We start from the raw sequence: 27,062 nt of genomic DNA on the forward strand, positions 1-27,062 counted from the left end.
TAAAACTCAACCTTTCTTTTCTCCCGGGTGACTTTGATTTTTGTCGGCATGTATCTAAATGGTAATTCTAGGATTTCCATTACGATGCTGTCGTCCGCGTTTCATTCTGCCGTTTGTTCGCATTCGTGCTCGCGTGCGATCTTTATCCTTATCGATTTCTTATTCGTGCACATGCTTTCCCGGTCCAACATCGATCGTCCGAGTGAAATGAATTTTATCCGATAAGTATTCAAAATTAACTTGTTTAGAACTGCTTGGACTGACAAACTCGAATTCTTGTATCTACAGGAGGAAGACAACAAAGACGTCGCTCACCTAAACAATGAACCTAGGACAGGTATTCGTTAATCGAGGATGTAACGTGACGGAGTCGCGAATCGAGGATCCCATTCGTCTATAGAGCATCATCGATACACATTCGAACAATTGAAATTTTGGTAAGTACATACGTATTCCATTGTATCTCGATCCATAATTTTCTATTCTTTTACATAACACAAATAATTTAATTGATTGTTCCCCAACATTTTAATGTACGCGTGTCGGTTCGATATATTAATTGAGACCGATCACGAAGCGCGTTTCAAACTATTTGAGACGATTCCGCGCGCAAAGGGTGATCCGAAATGTCGTAAATATGAACAAGTCCAGGGGATAAAAATAACGAAACAATTTTTTATACATTCAACTGTCTCGGTATAAAATATAACAAGTAACGAATATCGCCGCGAGGCTATTCAATTTTGGTACAGGAAGTGGAGAGAGCGGAGAAAGTTGGACGTTTGTTTAAAAAACAAATCTTTGTTTATTTCACATTTCGTACATGCATAAAGTTAAAATCTGGTTCTTAGCTAGAAAAAATACGTATTCGATGAAATAAAACCGAAGAGTTTATTTATAGAAACAACTTCAGATCTACGAGCGAGTAGAAACGTTTAGTGCGATTCTTCGCACGGTTCAGATACAAAATTAATGGAATTTTCAACGTTCCAATCCTCTTTCCATAATTAATTCTTCTATATCGACATCCAGGGATGTTGAAACGGTTTTCAATAGATCGCAATTCCTTCTGTCAATTTACATTTACTCAATACAATGTAACGGCAATTCTCAAAAATTAGCTATTTCCGTCTTTAAGTTAGTTAATTTACAAAAATTTACAATTACGATTATCACAACAATTGTATTATTCAGCTCCTACTGACCAAGGCTTGCAGGCGTAAGTCGTGTTCTTTTCGATCATTTAAATTGTCTCAACGTTTCGCTAACACCGATATTACACCACCACGATAAGAAAACATTGAGAACACATTTTCGGAAGGACACGATCTACTCTGTTGGGTTTAAAACCTCGACAAGAGAAACTGTACAATGCCATTAACACTTTATTAACCTGTTAACCGGGCGATTGTCTAAAATAAAACTGAATGAGGCACGTAAATGTAATCTAATTTGTACCATCGTAGACGTTTCGATAAAATCGGGTCCCGAAATTCTGTCAAAGAACCAAAAATAAATGAAAATAAAAACGTTGAGTCATGTATGTACTCTCCCGGTCAACAGATTACTGCGCGATAAAAAATCTATAACCAAGGTCGAACAAAGACGATCAGTCTATAGGGCTATAGTCATTCGGAAATTCTATGTTGTTATATGTTTCTGCTATCCATCCGAGCAAGTATTTCATTTTTTCTGTGGCATCGTCCGAGGCTCTGAAATCCGCGATCGCCTCCGTCAAGCATTTCGAAAGATGTTTCAGTACAGGCTGGAAAGAGAAACGTAGATGTTTTTGTACCGGTCAATCGATTGATAGAATAGAAAGAAAAGAGAATATTTACCACAGGCCAGTCCTGCCTAAACAATGCGACACACTGATCACTGAAGCGGTCAATGTCTAGAACACCCTTTACTATTAATTTCTTAATAAACTTCCCGAAAACTGACCACACGTAATCCTTTTGCGGTTGCGCTAACAACATAACGTTCCGAGGGCAAAATATTCTGTATATAGGAGAATCCAGTTCCAAAGACTTCCAACGATTCATCGACCATATCTTGATGAATTTGTCTTGAATCTTTTCGACGAACAAATCGCTCCGATACGCAACTGTGAATAGAGATTATACGGTATAAAGGTATATGTATGCACACACACACAACGAACGGTACTTCCAAGTTAGTAGACTCGTACTTAACAACAAAGCAAAATCCGTGCTGAGAAAGTACAACACTTTCTCTGCGCCTGCTACGAGATCGGCTCTTTCGGTTAAAGTTTGATACAAGTTGTCCAATGTGGTCGACACTGTTGTCATTGTTAAAGAATCTCCACCATTATCCAGTATGTCCCACATAAGCTCCTAGACAAATAAATTAGATTACAAAGAACACCGTTTCCTAATTTTTTATATAATCCGGAAAGTTTTCACCGCGTATACGTACTCTTAAATCATCCGTAGTGGTGGTCGGACAAACAGCATTTGGATTATGTTTAATCTCTTGAATCTCGCGCAACTGTGAATTATTCTTTAACAATCGATTTAACTCTCCCTCCATATCCTTTAAAAATAGCGAGTCCACTATGTAAGATTGTATCCACTGATGTATGCGTTCAGTGGCCAATCTTGTTGCAATTTTCACGCAAATCTCTTTCACCGATGGCAGAGTGTCCTCCGCTAACAGAGATTCTACAGATTTAACGACACGCGCATCGCAGATCGCCGATGTAGACGATTCGCATTTTTCTTTTAGCTCCTTGGACATGCTTGTGGCCAATGCATTCATTTCATCCGCCACAGCCGCCTGTTGATGGTGAACAGTAGTATTATTGATAGACGAAGCAATACATGTATATTGAATACGTAAAAAATTTGCACATCACCTTAAAATTTATAATTTCGGTTAACTTTTTCTCGGTTTGTTTCTTTTTTAAAATCTTCCCAAAAGTACTCATATTTGCTTCTCTGGCGGTCATCAATAAAGTATTGCATATGTGTTTAACGCAAACCGAGGCAACTCTCTCCGATACAAAGTCAATGGTTTTCCACGTAGACGCTGGTTGCCCGTGAAAAAATGCTTTTTCTAGTTGCAACTATTGATACGTTGAAAATATAATATTGTTTCTGAACTGATTCATATAATCGATGTACTCACCTCTAAATGCCTTACACCCGCACCTCTAGTGGACTTCAATAGTTGACTAGAAACGGGAGTAATATGCTTGTTTGAATTGTAATTCTTTGCGTTTGCCTTGGTGCTTGTTATCGTACTTTGCCCAACCGTGGGACAACATATACGCATTGTTCTGTCATTAATAATATCTATTTTATCCAAATTGCATTTGGTAGACGCCACAGGAACTATCGAATCTCCTAACAATGCATTTTTGTGCACATAGTGTTTGTCGAGTTGCTTCAGATTCTTTAATTCCTCGACTTTGTAAGTCTTTTGCCAAGACGAGTAGAATTCCTTCGGAAAATTTGGCAAGTCGAACAACCAACTTAAAGTAGATTTCAGGAGTATCGCCGTTTGTCTAGACATAGCACTATTCGAGACCTTAAAATCAGAATTATTCACAGCTTTGTAAATGTAGTACAGCAACTCCAACACATGCTTATAATATGGTAATCTCAGAGACACGGTATCCAACATAGCCAAGTATTTTGCTATCCAAGGTATAGTTAATGATAGTTTTCCTAGTACTATTGCATTGTGAAGGCAAAGATGTAGATTTATCGTTGGTAACACCTAGACAAAACACATACATATTATTAGTTTTAATTGTTAATAATAGCATGAACATATTATATTGAAAAGATACAGTTTTATGATCAAGACATTGGTTAGACGAGGATTGAACTTGATGTTACATCGAGTACAGATCTTACCTTACTCCTTACTTCTACTTGGGTTATTAAATCTTTACAATTATTCGACTTTGATTTATATGGTATGGACACAACAAGTCCTAACATTTTCGCGAGAAGTCGTAAACTGGATAAGCAGGTAGTAAAATTTTGTTGCGTTTGTTCGTCGACCATTGTTTCTATTACAAATAAATCATATACAGTTATTAAAGGGCATGGTTTATCGGTACATCGATAATTTAAAAACGTGTCATTACCTGAATCTTCTATTTCACTGCCACTAAACTGAGTATCATTCAATTCCATTATTTCATGAATCAAACAATTTTCTAGGTGAACATAAAAAATCGGATTAAAAGCAAACAAAATAAAATCTTTAAAAAATTCTTGAACTCCTGGGAATGATGGCTCCATATTTTGATTGTTCGAAGGCTGCGGAGTTACTAAACGTTTCTGAAGTTGATTTAATTTCTGAGGATTTACAGATGTTAAAGCTTTCAGAAAACTTAAACTTTTGTCGTCTTCTGCCTCTGACTACAAGAAAATAGGATAAAATTAACTGAGAAAATTATCTATATTTTATGAACGATAGAAACATTTATATGTACCTGTAGCATTTTCTGTACACAAGAAATTAAAAGCTGAGATTTGAACAATCTTGCAAAATGATAATAATTTATAGCATCATTATGCATCGTCAGGATACTTCTTATTTTACTTCCCAGAGCTATCTGAAATGTCCATCCTGGCACAGAATGATTTTCCTCCCATATTCTAAATGTATCATAGAATCCATCTCTTTGTTTTTTGAATGATTGAAATGCGATTACAGATGGAAAGTTTTCACGATTATCTGTATCTATTTGAAAACACACATTTAATTCCCCCATCGTTCCTGATAAGCTGGAAAAAAATAAAATATATTTTTTAAACATAAAAGCATATTTATACAAATATTATGATCACATTTTTATTCAATTTTGTTGATACATATCTGTTTCATCCAAAATGATTTCCTTTGAAATTCAAAATTGTGTTCAATAAAAATAGAACATTAGAAACAAGTTTATGATATAAACTGATATTCTCATTAACAAAATAGCCTTTTTTTAAAAGAGAAATAACATTTCGTAATTCATGTAAATATCAACATATTGTGCTCAAATACGTGCATAATATTTGTTAGAGCCACTTTTCTTAACAATTTATTTGATTTGCAAATATATATTCTTTCATTAAAATTATTAACATACTTGTTTTGCTCAAATTGTCAAATACATGACGTTGGTATCGACAGATGTAAAAAATTTGTAGGTTATATTTACAATGGGTAATGTAATTATTTAATAATAAAATAAAACTTGCACGATATTAATAAGGGCAATTACAAATTTTTGACCGGAAATTATTTTAATTGTAGTAAAATGTCGACTGTCTAGTCTTCGTTAAAGAAAAACGTTAATTATTCGAATTTCGATTATCCAAAGAACCGATTATCGGAACAGAACGAGTGACATTATAGGACCATGAATCCTACAGCACTGTGTAACAGTGTTTACATCTGGTAAAATAAAATTTGGATACGGGATCTAACAAATATTACACTAGGAATAATTATAAAAAAATATACTATCAAAATGAGAAAAATTAAATATTCTTGAAACAAAGTAGTTGGAAAGTCTGTCATTATCACAGTTACCACTAACAAATTCAAACTATTTTAATTTTCAAATTCAGTAACCAAACTAATATTTCATGAGGGGATTTAAAAAATAATACACGGAATTCTTTGCTTTAAACAATTTGAATATTTATAATATACATATATTTATTTTCCTTCATCATATAAATGTGAACTTAGATATAATATATCAAAATATAAATTATCTCTAAGGAATAGAAAGTGTAGTTATTTTGAATAACTCTTAGTCCCTGAAATTACTAATTATCCTTGAGAGTCAACGAGAGGATAGCAGGCAGTAGAAGAGATACCACAGTTGTTCATTTTGTTTCTAGCCATTTTGATGTAACCTTTATCACCCCACGTTGTTCCCCAACTGTTCTTTACCAGCCAGTAATCTGTACCGGATTCATCAGTACCATATCCTATCACTAATACTCCATGATCCAAATCTACCGAAGAACACTGTGGTTCATAGTAGATCCCTATATTGAAACAAAACGATTACAGTATAAATTAATAACAAGCACTTTGAAATAATATTCTTACTAATCGGTAAACTGACCTTCGGAATAGAACTGGAAGCTTTCGTGCGAAGCATCGATAGCAACAGAAATCGGTCCTACAGTAGCAACAGCTGCTTTCAATTTATCTTCATCATTTTCGGGAATCTCTACGAAACCAACATCAGAAGCTCCACTGTCTTTTGGATTATATCTAGAATTAATACAGTATTATATAAAAAATAAAAACAAATGAATATTTCATTCAAGATATTTGCATAGTTAACATGTATTATTGTGCATAATGATTACCTGCATTTGTCGTTTTCTTCTTCATACGGGTACGAGTTCTCCGTATCGATACCATGATTATCTTTAACATATTTGAATGCTGCAGTCATCATTCCACCATTGCATCCATTGTTACCGTATTTTCCGCTGCAATCCACTAAATTTTGTTCGCTTAAAGAAACTAAAACTCCTTTAGCTCGGAAATGTTGTGCTTCCAGAGCTCCAGTCTGCAATTAAAATTTATTATAAGAACTAGAAGCAAGCAATACAGCTTGTGTTGCGGCTATTACTGCCACAATTAAAAGTAGTAAAACTTTCATAGTTCTAAATTTTGCGCCTGTAAAAGTACATACACAATATTAATTTCTAACTTTATATAATAATTAGTTTTTTTATAACATTATAAACAAATGCGACCTTCAAATCTTCGACATAGAAAAATAATAAATGAAGTAGGCGTTCGACAAGATCTAAATGATATATCTCATGCATACGAAAATAATATATTCAACTTGAGTGACAAAGTGAACAGTGTCAGTGGTATTATCGAATACGCAATTACAAAAAAAATGGTCAAGATGTTATATTTTCTAAATCATATGTATAACTAAAAATGACGAGAAATATTTTTAATTTTTCCTTACAAAAAGAACAATAATCGACTGTTCCATTCAATTTATTATCAGCAGTAATTAATGTGACTTAACATAATTAAATTATATAATATATGACGAGGATAATTATTCTTCGGTAATATAACTTACTGATGAGAATGCCCAACACGAACCACAGTGACCTTGGTCTTTAACTGGAGTAACAGCCCCATAATTCCTCCAATCTACAGTATCTGGCATTTGTACATTTGCTGGTTCAAGAAACATGGCTCCGGTAAATTTTGGTCGATTTACATCATTTGCAGACCTGTTAAAACCATTTAATACTTGGACAAATTCATGATGAAGCTAAAAACACGATATAAAATATATTAAAAGTATAATGAATGTACATACATAAATTATACAAACATTACTTACCATGTCTCCATACTTGTTCATCTTTAATTTAAAGGATACATTTTTCTTTTCGTAATTACTGTTATGTTTAGCAATTTTATGTTTATTATCCATGTATATCTTCATTCTAAACTTCTCTTCTATTTCAGAGTTGTATGTTTTAGAATGCTCCAACTGCAAATAATTAATACACATCTATATTAAAATACATGTCATTTTTTACATTTAATTTATTCAATTATAAGTAAACAACAACAATTACAAGTAAAATATTTAATTTTTAATTCCAATGAACAACATTTATTTGCTTTACGAAATCGGTTTATGTACGAACATAAAACTTCTAGTGTTTGACACAAGATAAGCATGACAGAACTTTATCATTGTCACATTGTAAATGATTTATGTACCTTAAACGAAGTCCATTCTTCTTTAACAACTTCATAAAAAGATACAGCTTGTGCTGTGGCTATTACTGCCACAATTAAAAGTAGTAAAACTTTCATAGTTCTAAATTTTGCGCCTGTAAAAATACATACACAATATTAATTTCTAACTTTATATAATAATTAGCTTTTTAATAACATTATAAACAAACGCGACCTTCAAATCTTCGACGTAGAAAAATAATAAATGAAGTAGGCGTTCGACAAGATCTAAATGATATATCTCATGCATACGAAAATAATATATTCAACTTGAGTGACAAAGTGAACAGTGCTAGTGGTATTATCGAATACGCAATTACAAAAAAAATGGTCAAGACGTTATATTTTTTAAATTATATGTATAACTAAAAATGATGAGAAATATTTTTAATTTAAGAACAATAATCGACTGTTCCATTCAATTAGAAATATTTAATGCATCTACACAAAAAGGTGATATAACGCAATAGATTACCGAACAAAGAAGTTAATAATGTCTTCAGCTGACGACATTAATCTGTGACTCTACTTGATCGTCGACAAAGTAACGTCAATTGACTTTTGTTTTGATTAAAAAAAAAAAAACATCGAACCGCTTCGTATCTGTTCTTCTACAATGGTAAACATATCTCTACATGTTCTGACGACCTCCAAATGCTTCGTTGAGTGAAAGCAAGAGTGGATTTCCTTCATAAAGAAAAAGATATATTTAAGAAGGAAAAATTTGATGGCTACCGGATATGTATAGCGAAGCAGCAGGATGTTTAGAACGGTGATTGTCAGCTTTGTAGAGTTATGTCAAACAATTTAGAGAACACTGAAGGAATAGAAAACAATTATTTGAAATGTTTCGATGTAATTACCAGCAACAACAACAAAATAATCGTTATTACTTACAAAGACTGGACAGGTTAGTGGATGTCTCTCAAAAATCAAACCAGGCCTATAATGTAAATATTTTGAGCCACTTCAAACGTCGGATTTCTATTAACGACTAACGAGACGTTCTTTCTTCTCTACATATACACATTCTATTCCTACCCCTTCTACATATTCTATTCCCACCCCTTCAGCTGCCTTCAATACTACGTGATTCATCGTCGCGTGCTATTGTATACCACAGACCACAGCGTCTCCCAACTTCAGTTCCTGTCACTAAATTTCAACAAAGAAATTCTCAACGAAAGGAATATAATCATCTGTTATTGCAATAAAGATTTGAGCATTGTTATGATTTTGTACACTTGTAAAAATGCACTTGTATTAATGATCGAATGTTGCACTGACGGAATCTCCTGCACTATGAAGTTACATTCCATTACTAATCGTTATCTATCATCCGATGATCATTTTTCGATTGAAAGAATCAGCTATAATTTTTTGATATTGTGATTAACGCTTAATATTTGAAATCCGCGATTAATGATCTACGTTCAAGATTTATAATTTATATTATATTATTATATATATTTATTTGAAGATTAATAATAAATTGATGAATTGGGAGACACTGGCGTAGTAGTATGTATGTCTCATTCATATCTTTTATCTTCGCATGTGTTTCTGGTATTTTGTTACTCGATTTATATTTGATTATATATTATAGTTGTCATGTGATTTTGATAAACGCTTTAGTAATCGAGGATGTCGTCTTATCTCAACCAGTGTGCATATATATACTTCTAAATTGCGTTCTAATCTTTCGATTTTAAATTCTCCTTGTTCCATATATTTAAGTACATAGGTCATTTCCTGCTTTGATCTCCGAATGATTCGTTTAAATATTATATTTTTGTTCAATCTTAGATTTCTTGATTTTGATATTATTGATAGTGATCGATTTTGATTTATTGATATCTGTAAAAATAATTTCAGTTTTGATGAATTATTCGTTATCACCTGTAATCATTAGAAATGTTTTTTTTTAATGAAACAAACGTTAAAATAAAAAATGTATTATCAAGAAAATTGAATCATTCAGAATTTTTAATTGTATAGACATGCTTTCCAACTGAGATCACGATGCTGATGTTACATTTTTGATATTTGATATTTGGTATCCAATTACTCTGATTTAATCACATGAGGAAAATATTCAACTTTATAGGTTGCGAACTTAATAATGATAATATTTAACAAATTTCAAATGCCAGCCATTTTGGAATGGCTTGAACTTGCTTACAGTTACAGAGACATAATTTCTATTGGAACTCGAAACCTTTGTTATTTGTGCCATTGTGACAGACAGCGTTGATATGAATGATATATGAATGCACGGTAATATTTGAAATATAGTACGGTGTAAAATAAAGGATATTCGACGCGTCTCTTAAATACTCTACAATCTTTTATACAATTCTCTAACAGATCTCCAACAATTATAGAACATCATTTTGAGAATTTGTTGATTGTATTCAGTGAGGTATTCTGTCCCTGAGATATGCAAGTATCTCTTCTGTTGACCTGGCCAAAATTGCTTGTCGCGGTTGTTTAAAACAATTTCCGGATAATGACAAGGTTCTGTAGAAAAGAATATCTGTTTTTATCACTTTTTGGAGATATGACATTTATTTATTGTAACTTACCTTATATTCTTTAAATTACCAAGTTCAGGTGGCACATATCCAATATTATTATTAGCTAAATCTAACACCGTAAGTTTTTGCAACTTTCCTAAAGATGACACGTTAATGTCAATTATTCCATTGTTATTTGCTATAAATATTTCCAATGGCTCAATGTCATAAACGGATTGTGGAATTTCTTTGTACCTATGTTATATATTTTTATATAAATATTTATAAACCATTTACAGTCATTCAAATGTATACTGTACCTGTTAAACGAAATATTAATTTCTCGCAAATATTTTAATAAACCAAGGCTGGAAGGAAGTGATTCCAACAAATTTTTACTTAAATCCAAATTTTGCAAGTACTTATATTTTTCGCAAATCCATTCTGGTATATTTGTTAACTGATTAGATGTTAATTTTAAATCACCAACTCTTGCAATTATAGATAATTGATCAGGTAAAACAGACAACATATTTCTGCTCAGATCCACTGTGCTCACATCGGCTTCACATGCGTTCTCTAAAACATCTTGCGGCAACTCATTGAGGTTTTGTCCAGCCAAGCTAAGCAATTTTGTACTTTGCATAGTATATCTAAGATGTTACAGATAGTTAAAAAATTATTTACTATTAATACTTTAACACTTTACAACAAACATTTCCGTAACACATACTTATCTGGATAAATATTTGCGCTGACATCTCCTACCATATATTCTTTTGTACTTAGATTTGTACTGTCGATACTTTGTCGTATATGCTTTAAAATGCGAGGTGTACCGCATCGTATTATATCCGCTCTTATATTTTGTACATTATTTCCTTCGATCGCAAGTTGTTTTAAATTTGGCAATATACCAACATAATTTGGTACTCTATAAAACAATGATTTCTTTAAAAAGTTCGATTACATATAACGGTAATACACATGCGAAGAAACGTACATAGTTAGCTTATTGTAGGATAAATCTAGAATTTCCAAATTTACCAACTTTATTATTTCTTCTGGCATCGAATCAATATTATTATTCCCTAAAGTTAATGTTCTTAATTTGCCTACACCTTCCAAACACAACATGTCGATTTCCTAAAAATAATAAAAATGAGCATAGCAAACTCTTTATAATAATTATCGATACATACTGTAATGTTATTATTAGCCAAGTGCAGTGTTCTGAGCATTGTACAACCAGATAGATCAGGAAACGTTGTCAACTTGTTTATTTGCAACATCAATGTTTGTAGTTTCCTTAATTCACCCAGAGGTGGTAATGTTTCCAACTCGTTATTACTTGCATCCAATTGTAGTAATGCTAATTTCAAAGGAGCATGTAGTATTTTACAAAAAAAAAAGAACGTTTTAAGAAAGGGAAATCTTACCTCTCATATTTGTTAAATCAGGTGGTAATTCTGTCAATATATTATGACTTATATCCAAACAAGTTAATCTTACTAAATATCCCATTCCCACTGGCAATTCGGATAATCTGTTGCATGACAAATCCTACATACAAAATATTTTTTAGATTTGCTAATTGAATCGATTATTTTTCATGCAAAATCAATATTACAATTTACCAAGTGAGATAACATTATTAAGTCCCCAATTGCAGGATCAAGGTCTATTAAGGAATTGTTCTTTAAGGATAGTTCTTGTACTTCGCTTAATTTATAGAATTCATGAGGCAGTTTTTCTATCTTATTGTTTGATAAATTCAGTATTTTTAATTTATTTAAACATCCAATTTCTGGTGGTAAATCTTCTAACGAGTTGTTGTGTAACTAAAATCATAAGATTTTAGTAGGTAAAAATCTATTGGTATATAGATACTATCTATATTATAATTACATTTAAAACATTTCCAATGCTTACAAGTAATGTTGTCAATTCTGACAAACATTCTATTTTTGAAGAAATTGTAGTTAAGCTGTTATAACTTAAATCCAATGTCTTGAGTGGTTCTTGTTCCCACCATCGTTCATTTTCATGTACATAATCAAATTCAAAATGCAGCTGTTTTACCTCTTCCCTTGTTAACGCATTTATATGCCATACTCTACTAGGTACTGTAACAGATGTTATTAATATTAATATAGTATACACATGAATAATTATGTTTTAAAAAAAAAAAGAGTAAAACTTGTATACAGCAAACATATAAGTTTAACAACTAATAGATGCTTACCTTATGACATGTTTGTGATGATCTTGTATGCTTTGATCATAAACATTGTTTAATCTATAACATTTTCCATAGCTTAACATGCAAAGCAATCTATGCGTCGAATGTAAAAAAAATAATATAATTATGAATTTATTCAACATGAAAAACCAGTTAGATGAGAAAACGAAATAAAATAATTAATATATATTAAGATATGTTCACTAATAATTGTAACTGAAATAAAATATTGCCAAAAAGCATAAAGCAAATAGCATATGACACGATATTTTTCTTTTACCCATGTATCGGTAATTATTATAATATAAGCCAGACATCTGAGGTATAAAATACAATTTTATTTCAATTTAGTAACTACAAAACAGTAAAACACTTATTTATCATACTTAAAATAATATTGTAATTCTTTACGTGTACCATATCATATCATTAGTGCTACTAATAGGTAATTTTTATTTGGTAATATAATTATATCAATTAAAAATCTGTCTTCGTAAGACACGTTGAAACGACATGAAAACAATGGAGATAACAATGTAATATGAACATGCAACATTAGCTCATTTACGAGTGCAACATCGGAGTATGTATGTATGTATCAAGCATTTGGCTGATTACCGTAAGGTGTACATATCTAAATTAACATCTAAACAACATTTATTTCGGTTTCAAATGTAGCAAATACCCGTGTATAGCCCTTTCGACGAGAGATTTAGATTCCCAGTGTTTCTTGCGGAGATAATGTTAACCTCGGACAATTCGGCGTTATCGTCATTTTTTGTGCGTTGCTTGAACACTGCTAGATGATTATGTTTTTTCCTAATACCGCTCATGATGCACTGTTATTGCGCACATTATTTACAGATCGACATCCCCAGTGAAGGATGATTTAATGATGAATATTCCCCCACTCTCTGCATAATAACTGCATCGTGCTCGTACCAACCCGTACTATAAGGTACAAGGACGCAAATTTGTGCATATAGTACATACAATGCACTTATGTGTATGCAGTTGTAGAGTTGGAGCATCTATATACCGTTATCTAAAAAATCAGTACGGTTCAACGATTAATCAATGTCTATGCAATTATATGCAATTAGATATTATGTCTTTTTCAAATGTTTGTTTTTTCTGTATGTAATACATTCGAAATTTCGTAGCGTATGCGATTGAATGTACATGTATATACATACTTGTTTATTTTACATGGTCAGAAAATTCTTTTTGTTTCATAATTTGAAACCGCGTATATGGTATAAATATATCGAAAATTGTTTATTATTAATTTTATATTACATTCGCAAAAATATCACAGACTATGTATAGAGTTGCCTGTGGACTACATATGTACGTATGTATGTATGTATGATCTGCATACATAATCATAATGTACATACCGTGAACCGCGATTTCCTTAAGTAGAAATGTAATACCACGTGGAAAACATAAAAGATCTAGTCTTGCAACACAAATTGTAACAAAAATTTGTCATTTTTCTATCACAGTGGAAAAAATATTCGTATTGTATTTTTTATGCGCACGTGTATATGTCTGTAGTTTAACCTAGTACGGTGCATCATGTAACGAGCAAAGACAGTATGTAGTATGCACGAAGGTATTTTATAAGTGTGTGCGAGTATTATATGATTGTACCTCACCGACGTATACAGAAACAATAACATGATTTAAATGCTTCAAATAATTTTTCAATTTCATTTTTTATTCGTGATTTTTCGACGCCGGCACACGTTGGGCCGTAAGTCCTATAAAATCGAAGTCCTACGAAAATATTCATGCTAGCAACAAATGAAATAAATAAAAATTAATAATTACGAAAGGTGATGATTAGCTATACATCTTGATAGCTTTGTAGAAAGTGTATAATGCATACTTTATGATGCAGGTAATAGGAATGTAGTTTTTTATGGTGCAATCAATTTGTAAAATAAATAATTTATTGGACTGAGACAGTGACAAAATAAAAATGACGGAAGAAAGGAAAATATTACCAACAAATTCATTAACGTGAGTTTTTTTTATTGTTCTCTAGTGTTTAATAGATATTAAGATATTCCAAATAGGTACAGGATAATAAAAATAAAGTGTTCAATACTTGAAAGGTTTGTAAGGATTTATAAAGGTTTACTTAGGTTTATTCTAATAATTTGTATATTACAGAGTGGAAGAACTATTACAAAATAAAGGCATTAAATGCAGTGCCTGGGATGAATACGAAAGGTCTGTCAGAACTCTTCCCAAGACTGGTATGAAGCAATTTGAGCCAGACGACTCTTGGTTGCAAAATATGCAAATTGAGAAGGGTCTTAAATCCCGTAAAAATTTAATAGCTGTAGAAAGAGTAGACCGTATTTCGCAATTAGCTAGCGCCGAATGGTTGCCTGCAATGAAAAGAGCTAGAGTGAAAAAGCATTCTGGTCAGGATTGGGGTAATTTTGGTTTGGAAAAGAATTGTGCCTTATATTTGTTGCCAGAAGAAGCACTGTTTCTACTAGAAACTGTATGTTATCATTATAACAAGACTCAGATTGTTTAACACGGTGTAGGGAAAAGTAAGACACTATTTTGTTTTAGAACTGTTTGGAACTTACTTGGAACGATGTACCATTGTCCATTCAACAGGCTCATGAACTTTTAATTGATAATGTTGAGTGTACGCTAGAGGAATACAGAGTTTACAGTCATTTAGCACGTTACGGTTACCGTATACAGCGATTTATTTATGACCCTGACAAGAATATAAAAAATGATGAAAGTAGCAACGCTAAACGTAAGGTCATTGTTGAACCTGAGAATGGTCTTTGGAAACAGACTAATTCTGATACAGATACAAGAAATGAAAAGCCTATTAATGAGCAGGAGAGTACTCCTGCATCTACTAATAGTTTAATAGAAGTTTGTCAAGATCTAAATGAACCTACAGACATGGATGACATACATAATGTCATGAACGATCTTATCACCGCAGTAGAAAATGTTGAAAGCGAAAAGAGAGATACGGAAAATTGTCTATCGCTAGATAATAACGCGTCTCCAGGAAAAAATAATCAGGATAAAAGGAAACGAAATTCTAAAGTCGAGATAATATCGGAAGAAACGTTACTAGGCAGTATTAAAATTGTTACAGATTCGAAAAATAATTGTACACAAGGAAATAATTCGATGGCGGACTGGCGGTCAGCGCGCATACAGCGGAATGTTAAATTATTGCCCAAAAGAACCGAAGTTAGAAAAGTACTTTTACCTACTCCTGATACTTCTATGCTTGATACTAATACCAAAAGTTTAGAGTGCAGTCTGAGAAAACATAAGTCGTCTTCCCCAACTAGGGAGGAGTCTCCGAACAAAAGGTCAAAGCATGAGGTACACCAATTTAAAATAACGTTCGTACTGTTAATATATCAATGCAAAATTAACTAGTATTTTCGGTAATTTTAGGTCATTGAACTTTCCGACGACGAAGTCGAAGAAGTACCGCAGCCTATGTCGCGGATGGAGTTATTGAATTTAATTCCAAATATTGCATGTCAACAAACTGTTGTAGTGAAAATTTCAAGAGCTTACATACCGCACAGTGTGAAGCCTCAAAATAATGTTTACCAGTATAAAAGCGTCGAGTTAAGAAATTTACAGCAAACAGATAGAAAGTTAAAGCAGTCTAGTAGTAATGCGTCGACAAGCAATAACGTTAGAAGGAACACGCATGTTGCTACGTTGAATCGTAATTTAGCAACGAATGTACACAACGTTTTTATGGAAGATTACTTCTCTATGGAACGTGGACAGTACACAAATTTTAATACCAATTATATGTACAATAACAGAATGCCGTTTGCATACAGTCAAAACTCATTCTGGCAGCATAGGAATACTGTATTTCAAAATATATTTATTGAAAATCATAGCGCAGCGATTCAGAACAGGTTTATGCCAAGAAGAATGTATCACCAAAGGATCGTAGCAAATATGTCGTTTCATTATAGCGTAGCCAAGAACATATCGTTACCTGATCCTCGTCAAAGGTATTGGCCACGTAATTACTATAGAAATACTAATAATCATTCGTACCAAAAAGACGAAGTCAATCAAGCATCGTTTAAAGTGCTACCAGGAGCATCTTCCTGGTCAGAATTAAAAACCAAGTGGCGCGAAGAGAAAACGATCACTATCGATGACGAAGATACACACAAAGACGAAGAGCACGATGAGATACAGGTTGTTGGGCGATTAAGAAATCCGCTATGTGGACCGAAGAATGTAAGCACTCTAGAAGAAGTTTTCAGTAAGCTTAAAATAATCAAGTCCATGCCCGAAAAGACTGTAAGAAGAAAAAAGAACAGATACAAGATATCGTATAATATCTATTCAAACACGCAGAGTTACAGGAAAGCGAATCCTGGTCCACCGCTCTACCGAATAGTCGTAATAAAGTAATTAACAATTTTTCTATGAAAATATTCTATAAATTATATTTCTATCGCATAAATCTTCATTTGTTTTTTATTATATCGTAGACAAGATGATCCCTTCGTACAACCAATCGAGTTGCATCGTTTGGTACAAGATGCAAACAACTCACCAATAATGTTAGCCTGTGTTTCCATGTCAATTTCATACATTCAGCCTGGATTTGTATGTATACCTAATTTAACGTAACTTAAATAAAATTTTTAATTCGGTTTATTTACACTTTATAATTGGTTTGTTTCATTTTATGCTATTGCTCTGATCTTTTATCAAGCTAATATATATTTTTATAATAAGCTAGTATTTAAGAACTATATAGTACGAACAATTAATGTTATTAGTACAATAATTTTTATAAATAAATATTACTACAAATAATTAATACAGGATATAGGAAATGCGGGAACGTACAGTACACAAATAATGTGTGTTTCGAACTTTATTATAAACGTTTCAAGTAACATTTCATGTTGTATGAATTCTTTTCGTTTTCTTTTTCTTATATTTTGGTCTTTTTTGTAGTGTCCGTGGAATTATTTCCGATCTATAACCGGTTCTATTGTTTGTCCACCGCAAATCTGACCCCAACCGATCAAACGCCAATGCTTCTCAATACGGCGTGACAACGCGATCTTCTCTTCAATCTCTGTGCAGACGGGGTTCGTTAAACTGATTTTAGCTAAATCGGCACGTGTGGCTATTACCCGACCTCCGGTACTTAGAGATCCGATATTTACCAACAGCACTTCGTTCCTCGATAATTTAGGTACCTATATTCGATCGTATCATTTTACAGTTCCGATAAAAAGGGAAATGCAGTTCATGCAACGAACAATACTCTTACCCTTGCAGCTTTTTTGTCACCCTCCGTTCGAACTCCTAACAATCGTTTAAGCAGGTAGTACGATATCTCAAGTTCAATAAATATTTTTGGTAAAGCCCCGACAGCTCCCAAAATTTGACCGACTAGACGATCCGCCCGACACAATGTTGGCTCAATTTTTGTTCCAACACCTTGAGATCCATTTAAAAAAGAAAATATTATTTGATAAATAAATGTATAAATATACAATATGACTTACCGATCAGGCCACCTGGAACTGCAAATTGAAGTTCATTTTGTTCAGCGAATAATGATACTATTCGTGAAAATATGGGTCGACAAGTCAGCTTTCCATCACTATCTTTTGATACTAATCCAGGCCGTACTTCAATTTCCATGCCCACCTGCGAAGAAGAATATTTTTACCCGCGCGCGCACGCAGGATGGGAATAAAAATGAACAATCATCATACTTTTAATACTCCTCTTAGAATACTTCCTCCAGCTACGCCTCCTTTTAGGTCATCTACTTCGCATCCAGGCTTATTTACGTCGAACGATCGAATTACGATTAATCTCGGTTCCGAAGTGAAATCTCTTAAAGGTACTGGAATCTTCTTCGTGATGTACTCGCATAACACCTCGATGTTGTATTTTAGCTGCGCGGATATTGGTATTACAGGTGCACCCTCAGCCACGGTTCCTAAGCACAGGATAGAAATAACAAATAGAATTTAAAGGATGATTGCAAAACTTATTACAACGTTGACAGTACCTTGCACAAACTTCAAGATTTGTTCATATTGTTCTTTCGCTTGGGCTTCTTTCACCAGATCTATTTTGTTTTGCAGAATCACAATGTGTTTCAGCTTCATGATTTCAATGGCAGCTAAGTGTTCAGATGTTTGAGGCTGAGGACACGATTCGTTGCCAGCTGTAAACGAATGTTTCCATTCTTATATTTCCATCTATCGATTATAACAAGTAATCCATTATCTTGTAAAAACCTGTATACCAATTAGTAGTAAAGCAGCATCCATAACTGCTGCGCCGTTTAGCATAGTTGCCATAAGAATGTCGTGTCCGGGACAATCGACAAAGGACACATGGCGTACAAGCTCAAATCGGCCAGTGCAGATAGGGCGCAAACAGGGAAATGTATCATCTTTGCTCGATCCTCCGGATATGTAGCACCCTGGTCTTGGACATTTTTCATTGTTGCATTTATAAATCTTGGCATTTGCATAGCCTGCAATGAAACAACCAAAATATTCATCGTGTTATATATATATAAAATTTTATATATATAATATATAATATAATATTTGTCTTTCTGTGTTTTGTTTTACAAAATACTTTCCTTAAATTAAGGAATTGTTCAATCAATCTCCTTAAAATAAAAAATTACATTCCATTCAAAACCTTTATCCCCTTGATATTGTGATTTCAATGTTTAATCGATAAATTATATCGTATCGGAGATAGTTGTAATAAAAAGAATAAAATCAAGTATTCATTTAAAAATTTAATATCGATAATAATAGTAATAATTTACATTTTTGTATGAATACCTTATACGTGTATAAAATTAGAGAAACAGTTTTCTTATAAACATATAAAACGTCCATTCCTTATGTTCAATCAAACCTTATAATATGTAACATATAACTGAATTTTAATTTATTAAAAAAAAAAAAAAAAATAGATGAATTTTATTCTGAATTATACAAATTCTGATTTGGATTATACAAATGAGTATAAACTATTTAAGCTTCACCAAAATACGCTTTGATCGACGATAATTAAATCATACTTAAGGGTTTTGACAATATTAATCAGGTTTTCAGATTGATAAACCATATTTTGTTTAGTTATGCTCTACAACTTGTTAATATAATACATTTTATGACTAAATGAATTAAGAGAATTAAATATTGCTTACAATAAAGTAGCATAGTTTCACAGAAACATTAATAGAAAGGAGATGAATTTTAAAGCAAGTAAATTATGTACATTTTACACAACATATCTCTATAATGTATGTAAAACATAAAAAAAATCTGTTTTACTTAGAAACTACATAAAAACAGTAAAAAGAATATGGCATTTTGCAATTTATAACTAAATCTCAAAAATTGAACATGGTATGATGTATAGTACACAGCGAGTCACACAATCGACTCAATATTTTTGAAATGAAAACATTGGCTTGATTAGGTTTTTACTATTTCAATAAGTTTCTTTCTTATTGAGTAATCATCACGTAACAGTTTTCTTACTCAGAACATGAAACATTGATCTCCTTTACTTAAGCATTATTATAATTTATATGGTTGAACTAAACAATTTGTTCATATCGTCAGACATTCTTTTTGTATCAATGTCTGGCCAATTTGAGTCGCGCGAAGAAATATCTACTGTAATGCTTCGATAACTGTTCACTTAACAAGAAATCTACCTTGTCTCTTGGGTCTTCGAATCCTCAATTACCGAATAAGAACTGTTCTCATTCTCTTTCGATAAGCTTCGCTAATTCTTGAGAAATATGAAAAGACCTGCGACAGTTATGGAAGTATCACTAAAAAGGCAGAATGTCGTACTTAGTTTAAGCGTATTTAACCCTTTCGTTACAGTACTTAAATTAGTATATGACAAATTATAATAGTAAATCCAATCATAGTTCTTATTGAATTCACAATTTTGATGTGACTGTAGTTATTGTTAGTAAAGAAAGGGTTTTAACAATTTGGTAAGTGAATGACTTTACATAGAAGTAAACATACATCTAATAGTGTGAGAAATATTTACTTTTACTATAGATTTGTAAACTTTGTTATGCGTCATTGCGTCACATTGAATTGATTTCTCTTTCGTGTTATTACGATTACATCAGAATTGCCTTTAATAAATAGTCATGTGTACAAATAGTGCGTCTAGCATTAGTCAAGTTAAATATCATATCTTACAAATAAATCTGACCAGTTTTTTGAGGCATTCCTTTGATGTAAAATTATAACTTATACAAATAAGCATTATGTTTTGAAATAATTTTTGGCAGAAAATGGCTGCTTAGAACAATTTTCATATTATTACAATAATTATGTAATACTTCATACAAATGTATCTTCTGTGAGATCAGCTTAGATCATAGAACACCGTTTGTGTTGGCACTTATGTGACTACATTGTGAGATAATTTCTTACTTATACAGTGTATAATCTATTCAAGCAGGAATCATAAACAAAAAATAATGATTTTTGACGACGAGTGACTTATTAGATTTTGTAATTTTATACAATGCTTTGACAATACTACAACTGAGGAATCGAAGTCAATGTGCATACAGTATTATACATATAATGAATTTAAAGAACTAATCAAAACAAGTATCGTCGACAATTCTTGGCTCCGCATTTACACAAAGTTTTGGTATAAGATAAGTCGGACTGCGGGGTGTCTGGCCGAATTTCAAGTTCATTTTGAGAATCCTTAGTAGTACCAGTGTTTAGATTATCTTTGTTCGATATGTCTTGCCTAATAGAAGTCTCGCTGTTTCTAGACGTCTGACACGTGTAGTCAAATGTGATTTCTTCGTTCGTCTTAATGTCTCTGGTGGCAAACAAGGCGAGGTTCGGGAGATTTGGATCAAGGCAGTCGATCCAAACAGCATAGACTGCCAAGTTTGGGTCACAAGAATGGTTGATGAAGTGAGAAACATTACCATATACAGCAGCATCAACAGTATAGGGACATTGACCTTCAGTCTCGTTATAATCTAGATCGAACAGGTATGTTCTGCCAGCAGCATCGTATTCTTCACCGCGTTTCTCAGCTTCTTCGCTCGAAATCACCTCACCTACATACTGTGTCACGAAGGATCCTTTTTTGATTAACTGCAGAGATTTTACACCCCAACCTCTTCCATTGGCAGTCCTAAATATGCAAAGTTTCATCGCTGTCCCACGCTGTACCACGCGATTAATGCAATTAATGTCGCATGCGCATCGCTTATTGCACTCGTATATTGGCGTACCGGGTGGAACTCGGATCTTAAATGAAGAATTATAAGGACAGTATGTACCATATTGACCGAAACAACATTTTGCTTTAGAATTGCAAGTAGTGCATTCGCAGCCAATAGGTGGATCATTGGGTATTATTACTCCAGTGCCAGGTCGGTAAACATCTATGTAATAGAAATTTTGAGGTCCTTCTTCCAAGTCTACGAAGTTCTCCACCTTTATCGTTGGTCTACCTTTAGTAACAGTATTCATTTCCTTCCCCCAAAGCAATAATGATTCCAACTGTTTTTTTCTCAGTTCAAAAACCAACATCCTGAGAATTCCATCTTTTATGAATTCAAATTTTGAATCACTAGTTGCATACTTCAAGCTTTTCAAAGCATTAGACAGAATATCATATCTAACTGACAGGGACATTATTGTCTTTTTCCCATATGTAAGTTTGCGTACAAATTGTTCAATATCCTGTCTGTTAGGATAGAAGTTTACTGTTTTCTGTAAGTGATTCAGCAATTCTAATCTGCGTTTCTCGAACTCCTCCAATATATCCGAGCAATTGATTAAATTAGGTTCTGGCTCCCAAGAATTATATTTGTTACTCCAATTCTTCCATTTAATTAAGTATGCCAACTGGCCATTTAGTTCTTTCTTTCCAAGAATGTTTTCTACTTCCCATACATCATTTTCCGAATGCGTTACATTTATTCCATTTTGTTTATCATATTTGATGTCCTTCAATATCACTCTTAATTCCTTTAGCTTAAAATTGTCTAAGTTGTACTTTAGCTGTAATCTTTCGATACTATTACTATTTTTATCTGTGAAATTAACACTGTTGTTAGTATTAAACTTTTTCAGTCTTGTAGTTTCTATTTTAGTACCATTCTTATTTTCAGAATATCTTATGCTTCCTCTTCTATTATTTTTATTTTTGACAGCTTTATTAATATTTGCGTCACCATTGTTTAAGTAATTGTCTACAGTTTCGCTTGTATCTACATCTGCCGAAGAAAAATTGTATTTCTGTTCATATTTCGCTTGTTTAACACAAGGTTGATTGTTCCCTGGAGATGCAGATCTTTTCTCACGTGTCAAGTACATTTCATTCGTGGTATCTTTTTTATATCCACTGATATTCTCCTCTGCATGAACGTCTGTAATGCCAAACGTTTAATATCATTCTCTTTAGTTATATATTTCTACATATCATTTAACTGATATAATTATGCCTCCCCTTTCTTTTAGCATTAGCATATCATTTTCTATTCAAAGATATTTCTCAATCCTCCTACTTTTGGACAATTTGAAATTATCATTTGTTTAAAAATTACATTATAGATTTTTTAAGTTTGTTGCAAATTATAATTAATAATCACTCAGATATACGAATGCTAAATGACCAAAGCATACCTTAATAATGTTCAATGAATATCCTTCTCTATTCTCAACTATTACAACTTAAAAAACCATAAATTTATTTACTCTTTTAACTAGCATACTTTAGTGACTAATATTATATCAAACAATGAATAATTGGATTACTTTGTAATAGTAATTCAAATGTAAATGTATACAATTTTAGTATTTATTTATCTCATACATTAAATGTAATGCTCGTGCTTTCATTGCATCACAAAAAATGATTTCAATAAATTCATGGTACATAAACATAGATTATATAGTATTAAATTGAAAAATTTTAAACATATATAATTATACTTACCTGCATTTGTGGATCTTATAGCTAAATAAAATTATACTTACATACACTGTTATTTGCTTATAGAACACTTTTTATTTAAGTATATTTAGATAATCCTCAGTACTTGTAAAGATTTTTTTATTAAGGTATGCTTTAATCGATCGTGCATGTAGGTCTTGAGATTTGTATAATCAATTATGTGCAGTGCATGTATTGAAACAGTCAATCATTACGAACACTGAAGAGTAACTGTAAACAATAACGAACGAACATAAACCGTAACTTCGTGAGGATAAATTTTGTCTGATTCGAGGAAAACAAAAATAATCTTCATTACATGTTAAACAATTCACGGAATGCAATATTGTCCCGAACATTTGTTTGTTGCCTTATGACAACTTTCAGAATGTAGAAAGTTAAATAAAAAATAATGGAGAGAAATAACGTGATTATATTGTTGGTCTCACCTTAAATTAAATAACATAAAATGCGGGTTTCAAATAAATTTACACGATGTGCCACTTCCATGGTTCTATAAGAACTTAAAGGAATGGAAAATGATCATTGTTGCGCGCGATCCGGAAATACGGATTTATAAGATGGCGTCAAACAAAAACGACGCCACCTTCAGAATTATTCAGTAAACGCTCTTTACCATCTTGTATGCATTCGCTCGAAGCACGCTTGGAAGTAGAGGAAGCTATTTCTTCTTTGTTCTCATTGGCTGACGACGTATCGAGACGGTGCTGCCTTCAACGAGTGCTAATGCCAAGCGAGTGAAAGGCCACACATTAACACGACATTTAAGTGAATGGACACATCACATAGGTTACGTGAACGTTCCCCGTAGCGTCTTTCACTCCGTTATCCCATTTTGTTTCCCCACACACACTCAAGTTCACTAGAGTCGTTTTTCCAAAGAGAGGGCTCAAAATTCACTGGTGGTCACAATAATCGAACAATACACTTCACCTAATTAGTGGAGTGGGCAGCTATTGTAGCGGTAATAGCGGACTTTGTAATTTAGAACTTTGCTTTCGAAAAATATAACGTAATTTAAATTCGCGCTCCGTAAGATCTTGTTTCGCACATTGTTGTAAAAACGTCGAAATACCTCACAAAAATGCGCAATTCTATAGTAGGGTTTCCATTCATATTATTTGACACGTAGTACATTATTTTTTCAGGTATAAAAAAATAACAACTTGTATGAATTACATTGCAAAAGCAATCCATAAGTTTATATAAAATAGAGATAGATGGTAAACACAACATGGAATAACATTATGACCCCATCTAGGGAAAAGTAGTGTAAAAAAATCACTAGATATTTTCCAAGTATCAATCGATGAAACTATATTTCATCATACCAATTCGTTGAACAAAATGTAGCAGATTTTTATTTATACAGAATAGAATTGATCGATATTTTGTTTATCGATACACATTAAACACGCAGTGCTTAATATAAATTAAGAAGAAAGTTGTTTCATATATAAAAAAATCTTTTACACGACCGATGCTGCATGCAAATTTTAGGAAAACACGTAGATCCAAAATAATATAAATGCCTCGATCTACTTACCAAGTTTGATAGTAATGTTCCTTTCTAATTCATTCTTAAAGCGAACAGTCTGTACTCCTGATATAGCTTTTACAATTGTGGATTTTCCATGAGCTACATGACCAATAGTACCTGCATAAAAGTAACATCATACATTATATATATATATACGTTGTATATATGTATTTAACAATGTGTAATTGCTTAAAAAAAAAAACTTTATAGTTACCAATATTGATCGTAGCTTGTCTACTGATGACCTCAGGTGATAACGCAGTTAATTTACTTACATCCTAGGTAATAAAAGATGTTTTAATTTAAAAAGTATATTCGAAATATGTTTATAAAAGTTTGTTTCTTCGCAGACAGAACGATGCAGAAATAACAAAATCGGGTACACTGACACGACGATATGACAGTAACAATTGATAAAACGTTGTAAATGTAATCGTATCACCGTGGATCAAGTGCAGATGTCATTAACGATTGTCATAATTTAAACGGTGACGACTTAACAGAATTTCTCAACAAAGTGGACACTATCTGAACGCGATTTCACTTTCCTTCGTGTATATCGGCGACAATTTTCATTCAAAATAAATGCGATCGGAAAGCATTACAGTATGCCAGCAGCAACAGAAATTGAGGTTATGCGAAGTATGATGAAAGCTTGTCAGACTACTAGGACACATCGGCTTCAATACTACTCACTAGCTTCGATAGGTCTTGTTTATAAAGATTTGGCTGACCGGTAGTCACTCCTAATCGTTCTTCACCGCCCATAATCACTGAGTCAGTATTTGCAATACGCAAACCACGCGAGGAACACTTCAAAAAAGGCAATAGTTCATTTAAAGTTAGTACAAGCACGGGCGACTCCTGAACTGAAAAGAAGCTGAGAGATTGCGAACAGCGCCAAGTGGAGACACTCTGAATTATTATTATACAATATATTGATAGGTATGTGCATGTGCTACGAATTAATCAACGGGAAAATGCGTGTTTAGTAAATTTGTTATCGAATAGAAATTGATTATTTGCTGGACTTGAAAAATTTGTATTGAAATGTTTCATCGAACTGGGCATTCGGACGCGGATTGGTAGATTTGTCTGTAGGTTTTTCTTTGTTATCATTTTGATTAAAATATGATAACTGTTATTATATGTAAATGTTTTGCATCGGTTTCGAGCCAGAAAGGGTTATTTACGCATGCAACGTTGAACATTTTAAAATGCTATTTACGACAAGTGGCGCCGTCGCGGAGAAATTTCGAAGCTTCGTTCGGCGTTCGTACAGCGTCAATTAGTAAACGGCAAAACGCTCAAACCGCTAGCCAAACAGTGGCGCCTCTTGCGTCGAGATCTGTAAGTTCTGTTTTGGCCAACAGTTTGAGCGTTTCGCCACCGGACTAATTGACGCTGTACGAACGCCGAAAGGAGCTTCAGTTTTTCTCCGCAAGAGGCGCTGTTGTCACCTTCGTTATGCATAATGCAGAGTCGCTGAAAAACATTAATTATGGCACAATTAGGACATGAAACAATGAACAAAGGTCACAGTTCCACTCGCGGGAATCTAACTGCATCGATATCGCGTGAAAAAAGAAAACAGGTAACAACATCACAGAGTACAAGTAACTAACATAAAACAGGAAATCAAACTTCAAAAAGCAGTTGGATAATTTCGATGCGTAAAGTCAGCAGAAGTCCAACTTTTAAACCAATTATCCGTTACATTCGATCGTCCGACATTCTCGGAACCGGGACAGTATCTCTGAGAATTCTACCGTATCCGCGAACAGACGTTTTAAAGTTATTTTTAATCGTTCGAGGTCCAATTCTGCTAAATGCTAAACGTATGCAACAACGATCGCTATAAAATAGCTTAATCGAATTGTCTAGCAGTTCGAATAGAAACAAGACAATGATT

The 27,062-nt window shown here is 32.9% G+C and overlaps 6 protein-coding genes across 12 annotated transcripts; 1 reads left to right on the plus strand and 5 right to left on the minus strand.

Moving 5' to 3' along the window:
• Nucleotides 1-103: 103 nt before the first annotated feature.
• On the plus strand, nt 104-17,255 carry Tsen54 (tRNA splicing endonuclease subunit 54). 3 transcript variants are annotated; one of them, XM_033482647.2, is made up of 6 exons: nt 104-437; nt 14,444-14,565; nt 14,719-15,058; nt 15,133-15,921; nt 15,997-16,988; nt 17,073-17,255. In XM_033482647.2, exons 2-6 carry the CDS (start codon nt 14,525-14,527, stop codon nt 17,212-17,214), a joined length of 2,304 nt encoding a protein of 767 aa, XP_033338538.2. In that variant the 5' UTR covers nt 104-437; nt 14,444-14,524; the 3' UTR covers nt 17,215-17,255. The 3 variants fall into 3 exon arrangements, with proteins under 3 accessions (XP_033338538.2, XP_033338537.2, XP_076377882.1); XM_033482646.2 differs by lacking the exon at nt 104-437 and adding an exon at nt 14,240-14,378; XM_076521767.1 differs by lacking the exon at nt 104-437 and having other exon boundaries at nt 14,277-14,565.
• dlt (codanin-1 like protein dlt) lies at nt 782-5,421 on the minus strand. The gene is made up of 10 exons (XM_033482644.2): nt 5,117-5,421; nt 4,472-4,766; nt 4,121-4,397; nt 3,885-4,042; nt 3,151-3,744; nt 2,879-3,088; nt 2,440-2,799; nt 2,192-2,357; nt 1,839-2,107; nt 782-1,765 (listed from the first exon to the last, which is right to left on the minus strand). Exons 2-10 carry the CDS (start codon nt 4,751-4,753, stop codon nt 1,610-1,612), a joined length of 2,472 nt encoding a protein of 823 aa, XP_033338535.1. The 5' UTR covers nt 4,754-4,766; nt 5,117-5,421; the 3' UTR covers nt 782-1,609.
• CtsL1 (cathepsin L) lies at nt 5,649-8,834 on the minus strand. Its single transcript, XM_033482654.2, has 7 exons — nt 8,677-8,834; nt 7,762-7,874; nt 7,373-7,525; nt 7,103-7,300; nt 6,360-6,565; nt 6,110-6,261; nt 5,649-6,029 (listed from the first exon to the last, which is right to left on the minus strand). The coding sequence occupies exons 2-7, from the start codon at nt 7,855-7,857 to the stop codon at nt 5,809-5,811; spliced, it is 1,026 nt and encodes a 341-aa protein (XP_033338545.2). The 5' UTR covers nt 7,858-7,874; nt 8,677-8,834; the 3' UTR covers nt 5,649-5,808.
• Nucleotides 10,109-14,077, minus strand: LOC117227426 (uncharacterized). Of its 2 annotated transcripts, none has more exons than XM_033482649.2 (11): nt 13,938-14,077; nt 13,223-13,582; nt 12,228-12,421; nt 11,933-12,136; nt 11,735-11,858; nt 11,498-11,667; nt 11,299-11,441; nt 11,029-11,229; nt 10,616-10,948; nt 10,365-10,550; nt 10,109-10,299 (listed from the first exon to the last, which is right to left on the minus strand). In XM_033482649.2, exons 2-11 carry the CDS (start codon nt 13,368-13,370, stop codon nt 10,194-10,196), a joined length of 1,809 nt encoding a protein of 602 aa, XP_033338540.2. In that variant the 5' UTR covers nt 13,371-13,582; nt 13,938-14,077; the 3' UTR covers nt 10,109-10,193. The 2 variants fall into 2 exon arrangements, with proteins under 2 accessions (XP_033338540.2, XP_033338539.2); XM_033482648.2 differs by having other exon boundaries at nt 12,204-12,421.
• Nucleotides 17,256-17,449: 194 nt separating the features above from the next.
• On the minus strand, nt 17,450-26,038 carry Su(var)3-9 (suppressor of variegation 3-9). The gene is made up of 9 exons (XM_033482652.2): nt 25,847-26,038; nt 25,365-25,428; nt 25,157-25,267; nt 18,863-19,096; nt 18,623-18,781; nt 18,321-18,550; nt 18,108-18,252; nt 17,870-18,039; nt 17,450-17,795 (listed from the first exon to the last, which is right to left on the minus strand). Exons 1-9 carry the CDS (start codon nt 25,916-25,918, stop codon nt 17,559-17,561), a joined length of 1,422 nt encoding a protein of 473 aa, XP_033338543.1. The 5' UTR covers nt 25,919-26,038; the 3' UTR covers nt 17,450-17,558.
• On the minus strand, nt 20,637-25,121 carry LOC117227427 (Suppressor of variegation 3-9). Of its 4 annotated transcripts, XM_076521769.1 has the most exons (4): nt 24,039-24,204; nt 23,634-23,820; nt 22,751-23,023; nt 20,637-22,687 (listed from the first exon to the last, which is right to left on the minus strand). In XM_076521769.1, exons 3-4 carry the CDS (start codon nt 22,968-22,970, stop codon nt 21,225-21,227), a joined length of 1,683 nt encoding a protein of 560 aa, XP_076377884.1. In that variant the 5' UTR covers nt 22,971-23,023; nt 23,634-23,820; nt 24,039-24,204; the 3' UTR covers nt 20,637-21,224. The 4 variants fall into 4 exon arrangements, with proteins under 4 accessions (XP_076377884.1, XP_033338541.2, XP_076377883.1 ...); XM_033482650.2 differs by having other exon boundaries at nt 20,637-23,023; nt 24,039-24,205; XM_076521768.1 differs by lacking the exons at nt 23,634-23,820; nt 24,039-24,204 and adding an exon at nt 24,227-25,121 and having other exon boundaries at nt 20,637-23,023.
• Nucleotides 26,039-27,062: the final 1,024 nt, after the last annotated feature.

Source organism: Megalopta genalis, chromosome 5 (genome assembly GCF_051020955.1).
Source record: "Megalopta genalis isolate 19385.01 chromosome 5, iyMegGena1_principal, whole genome shotgun sequence".
Taxonomy (NCBI): Eukaryota; Metazoa; Arthropoda; class Insecta; order Hymenoptera; family Halictidae; genus Megalopta; species Megalopta genalis.